A 5,388-nucleotide genomic window follows, 5' to 3' on the forward strand; every position below is an offset into this window, starting at 1 on the left:
TTTTTCTTTTTTCTTCTGAGCATGAGAAACAAAGTCTATGACCACAACTTGTTAAAAGAGGTTCACGAAGAGCCAATTGACACACAGGGCATTCATGTTCGTTTAGAAGTTCATGTGAAAAATGCACATTGAATCCACCAAGTTTTTGCGCATTTAAACTTTCCATTTAAATTGGTTCTAAAAACACGTGGAACAATAATTGAAAGAAGAAAAGAAAAAAGAACGCTGCCACATAACAATTCCTCAGTCGATTTAATGGATTTTCCTTATAGCAGCATGCTATAAGACTTACAATGTAGCAAGACTCCCTTGTGTCAGCAGTCTATAAGATAGTCGATGAAAGACTCTACTGAGAGAGAAAGTCTCCTCACAAGATTGCAAGAAGTAAAAAAAATAATTATTTTTGACCGCTTACTTTAAGTTAACCACATGCTAGTAGTTATTCTCTGTAACAAATTTTTTTCAACAAAATTGTAAAATAGATTTTTCTTTATAAATTTGCTTTCTATGGAAAAAAAAATTGCGAAACGATTTTAAAGGTTAAACAATTTTTTCAATAATATTAACAATAAATTTTAATATTGCATTCTGACGCCTTATTTAAATATCACAAAAGTTATTCCGTTAAGCTTCTTTATGTGATTCGCTTTAAATGAAAAGAGCAAATATAAAATAACAAGTTTTTTTGTGACCAATGAAATATGTTTAATTCGCAAGTTTTATATAAGCTAAAATAAACAAGTATTTTGGTAAACAATCAATACTAAATGTTTGTCATTTGCTTTAATTAATAAACGTGTTGTTACGGCATTTAAGTAATTCGACTAACTTTAACTAAATTTTGATCATATCAACTAATATAGTTTTCAAAATCGACTAAAATTGACTAAGTTGACTAACGGGTGATGCGGAAGTTATCGGACAAATCCTAATTTCATTATTTTAGCATAATAATAAGTTTTTATGGTTTTATGCGTAGGCATAAACGTTCTATAAAATATAAACTTTATTATGTGAAACACAGTTATTTAAAATGAGGTTAAATGCAGCTGAACGAGAACCTTTTCGAAAGCGACTAAAAATATTTTTTTTAAATAAATCTAATATAAAATAAAAAAAATCGTAAATCATTTTGAAAGGGAAGGATTTGCTCGAAGTACAATATATGATAACCTAAAAAGACTTGAAACTGCTCAATGGTTTTCTGATAGAAAGCACCCTGGTCGTCCAAAATCCTGGACAAGAGAAAAGAAAGCCGAATTAAAGAGACTTGTCAACAATCGAAAAGGGATCAGTCAGAGAAAAATAGGTATTAAATTCGGTGTAAATCAATCGACAATTGGTCGTCAGATAAAAAAAATGAATATTAAATATAGAAAACGTGAAAAGACTCCAAAATACACTATAGAACAACAAATAAAGGCAAAGAAAAGAAGCAGGAAACTAGTTAACCAACTCTATAACATAAAATCGCTTCTAGTCATCGATGACGAAAAATACTTCTGTTTTGCAGGGGACAACATGCCTGAAAATTCTGGATACTACTCAAACAACAAAAAGAAATGCCCAGAAAGTGTTCGTTTTATAGGAAAAGAGAAATTTCCAAAAAAATTATTAATGTGAATAGCCATATCTGAACGTGGTATGTCCGAGCCATTGTTTCGCACTTTCAAGGCTGTAGCAATCAATTCATCATTCTATATTAATAAATGTTTAGAAAAACGACTTCTTCTATTTATTCACAAGTATCATGGAGACTTTAACTATTTATTTTGGCCAGATTTAGCAAGTTGTGATTATTCTAAAGGTTCTCTAAATTGGATGGACCAATATGTCTATTACGTTGATAAAGAATCCAACCCCCCAAATGTGCCTCAAGCACGACCAATTGAAAATTTTTGGGGACATTTGGCACAGAAGGTTTACGAGAGAGATTGGCAAGCTTCAACAGAGCAAGTTTTGATTGATCGCATTAAACTAAAACTACAAGAAATTGATTTAAACTTTTTACAATCGCATATGAAAGGCGTCAGAGCAAAATTGAGACCTATGGCAGATGGTGGTATTTTTTCATATAAAAAATATTATATTTTTATTAAAAGATAAATGCTTTATTTATAAAAAATATATAAATAGTTTGTTTTTTTATTTATAAATAAGTTATTGACGTTTTTATTTTGTCAGATAACTTCCGCAGCACCCGTTAAAAATAAATTTAGTCAAAATGCAGCTGTGATTTTTTTTCTGAATTATTTGGAAGAAAAATAGTAAAAGTATTTTATTTTCGCTTGTAATAAATTTATTTAAATCAATAGAATCATTAAAATTTAACTCGAACAAAAAAGTGAAAGCGCAGGGTCACTTCCACGAACTGACAGTTTTATTCCAAAATCCTTATGGTTTAGGGCCCCGTCTAACATACTTAATAATATTTAAAAGTCTATACAATCAAATTTACAACGTAACTTGTAGATAAAGTTTAGATTTTAGAGCTTCAAAATATTAAATTGACCTCAGCCTCCAAGTCAGCTCCGAATAACCTTGCATGAAAGTATTTATAAAAATTGTTTCACTCTATGCTAGCGATTTTTAATCTTTAATTTTTGTTTATAAATTTAATTACAATAGCATGTAGGGTAGAGCGGGGCTAGTTAAGCATAGGGACAAGTTGGGCAATTAATAATATCTCAAAAACTACACAACACTTTTAAAAACATCTAAAATATGAAAGCTTGGGAATTTGACTGTTTTTTTTTATTTTTTTTATTTAACATTTCATTTTGCCGTTTAACAAATATAACAGTTTCCATAAATTTACAATTAAGTTAAAAGCCGGAAAAGGAAAAAGGCATTGATTTGCCTTATCGCCGAACACCGTTTTACTATTTATAATTTTTACAAAGTTGTTTTAAGAATATATAGTATAAATGAAAAATTGAATGAATGTTTACAAAAAATATACAAAAAATGAAGTAAGATATCGTTTAATACATAATATCATAAATAGATTGGGTAAAAGTAAGAGTGAATATAAAAAACTTTATATAAAAATATATAAAAGATAAAGTAAGATATCGTTTAATAAATAATTTCATAAATAGATTGGGTAAAAAAAAAGTGAATATATGATAACTTTATATATGATAACTTTATATATATATATATATATATATATATATATATATATATATATATATATATATATATATATATATATATATATATATATATATATATGTGTGTGTGTGTGTGTGTGTGTGTATATATACATAAAAAATAAAAAGGGAGAAAATGTGATTTTTGATAATGGTTATTGTCAAAAAATTTAAAACTTTTTTAATGATTACAAGGAATATTTACCTTGTTTTTCAGTTTTTAAATTATATATCTGATCTATTTTTAAAAGAAAGACTTATAATAGTATAAATCGAAATCTGCGTTTAATAAAAACTGATTTGAATCAGTTTTGAACTCATGTACAGACATCTTTTTTCCGGAATCATTGCTTGGGAATCTTTTCCAAAAAAGTGGTCTGCCATTCTGAATTGAATAAGAATTTTGTTTAGAATAAGATTTTGGTATAACAAAGTTGTTTGCAGAAAATCTTGTATCATATTTATGGTGTATTTCTTCAAAAAAAGTTTCAAATATTTTGGGGGAGAATCCATATTTTGTTTTACACATGAACTGTAGAACAAGATGGATATTAAGTTTGAAAATATTGAGGGCACCAATTACACGTAAAAGAGGTTCACAAGGAATCGCTCTATCAGCTCCAGTATAATTCTAACAGCATGTTTTTGCTTGATATAAAGTTTTTTTTAGCTTAGTGTGATTAGTACTTGCCCACATGATGTTGCCGTAATTTAAGTAACTATTTATAAACGAAAAATATAAACTTTTTAAGGACTTAAAATTTAAGTGGCTTAACTCTATAAATCACGCCAATATTTTTTGAGATTTTTTTTTCTATAGAATTTATATGAACTTTCCGAGAAAGATTTTCATCAAAGTTCACACCTAAAAATTTACAGTTATTTGCCTTTTGATGTTAGTTTTACTCATCAAAAGATTGGGAAGAATGAGTGGTATTTCTTTTGTTTTGCTTGGTTTATGGAAAGGAGATTTTATGGAAATTTAGTTTTTTGAACATTTAAAGACAATTTGTTGCATACAAACCATTAATTTCCATTATTTAATTCTTCATTTACTTTATTATCTACTCTAAAAAGTGTTTCAATACTTTTATGAGAATAAAAAAGATTCGTGTCATCTGCGAATAAAATAAAATTAAATAGGTTTGATGTTGAAGACAAATGTTAACACAATGCGCAACAAAATGTCGTTGGAAAGCAGTTGAGTTAGATACACGGACACTTTTCTGTTTTTGACCAAAAAAGTAAAAAAAAATTTATGTTTTAAAAGCTATTTTTGCTTAGATGCTTAAATTTTTATTTATTTTACATCACTTAAATTTTGATATTTTAACGATTTATTGGACTTTCGATTAAAAGCGCCGGCTTTTTCATAGGTCCTACTGTTCTCTTCAAAATCTAAATAATGTGTTTCTTGTCTAGTAGGGTAAGTTGAGCAGCTTTGAAAAAAATAAATCAACTAAACTTTCAAGATGACAAATAACTTTCGTAACATTAGCGTTTTAGAACTTTCGAAACAAAAATCATAAGAAGAATACACAGATATTGCTATGTCTACAAGAGAAAGATACAGGATATAAGTCCTTTCTCTTCGATTTGCTTAAAAAATAATTTTTCTTTTTGATTTTAAGTAAATAAAGTTGTAATTAGGCTGCCGAGCTTCTAAGCAATAGTTACCATCAAGCATAAATCCGCTGAGGGAATCAGTTTGCTGATCATTTGAACTCAATCGTTCCTTCGTTTGTGTATCTTCATATCTTGGTTGCGATTTTGAGGCACTTTGATAAATATTATGCGGCGCAAAAAAATTCAGGACTTCGTGTAGGTTTTCTACTGCTCCTAAACAATTTTTGGTTGTAATACAAACTTTAATATAATGAATTAATATATAAAAGTAGTTATATTTATAAATTAGGTTTTGAAGAACTATTATTTAAATTAATTTTAAAACTTTTTTTTGTTAATTAAATAATATAACTTCATAACTAAATACTTTTAACAATAAATTGACAATCATGCCTAAAGAACCACAATTTAAGCTTTGAGATATTTAACAGTGATGCTACTTGGTAAATTCGTGAGTTAAGTTTGTACTGAGACTTAAATTAAAAAAAAAATTAAGAAGTTAGCAAATTCTTTTCCATTTTCTTGTAATTCCATTCTATTCCATTTTGAAATCAAAATAATCAATGCAGGCAAAATATCAGCAATCAATAAAAGACACTTTTGTACA

General features: G+C 27.7%; 1 protein-coding gene across 2 annotated transcripts in view; it reads right to left on the minus strand.

Moving 5' to 3' along the window:
* LOC136091345 (TNF receptor-associated factor 6-B-like) overlaps positions 1-544 on the minus strand; it is a 106,215-nt gene extending 105,671 nt beyond the window's left edge. For both annotated transcript variants that reach the window (XM_065818800.1, XM_065818801.1), the window contains exons 1-2: positions 416-544; positions 1-177 (exon numbers count right to left, since the gene is read on the minus strand). The exon at positions 1-177 is cut by the window's left edge and continues 1 nt beyond it. In XM_065818800.1, the coding sequence (XP_065674872.1) occupies positions 1-166 (166 nt within the window). In that variant the 5' untranslated portion in view covers positions 167-177; positions 416-544. The remainder of the gene's footprint in view (positions 178-415) is intronic.
* Positions 545-5,388: the final 4,844 nt, after the last annotated feature.

The sequence above is a fragment of the Hydra vulgaris genome, chromosome 15 (assembly GCF_038396675.1).
Source record: "Hydra vulgaris chromosome 15, alternate assembly HydraT2T_AEP".
NCBI classification, from domain to species: domain Eukaryota; kingdom Metazoa; phylum Cnidaria; class Hydrozoa; order Anthoathecata; family Hydridae; genus Hydra; species Hydra vulgaris.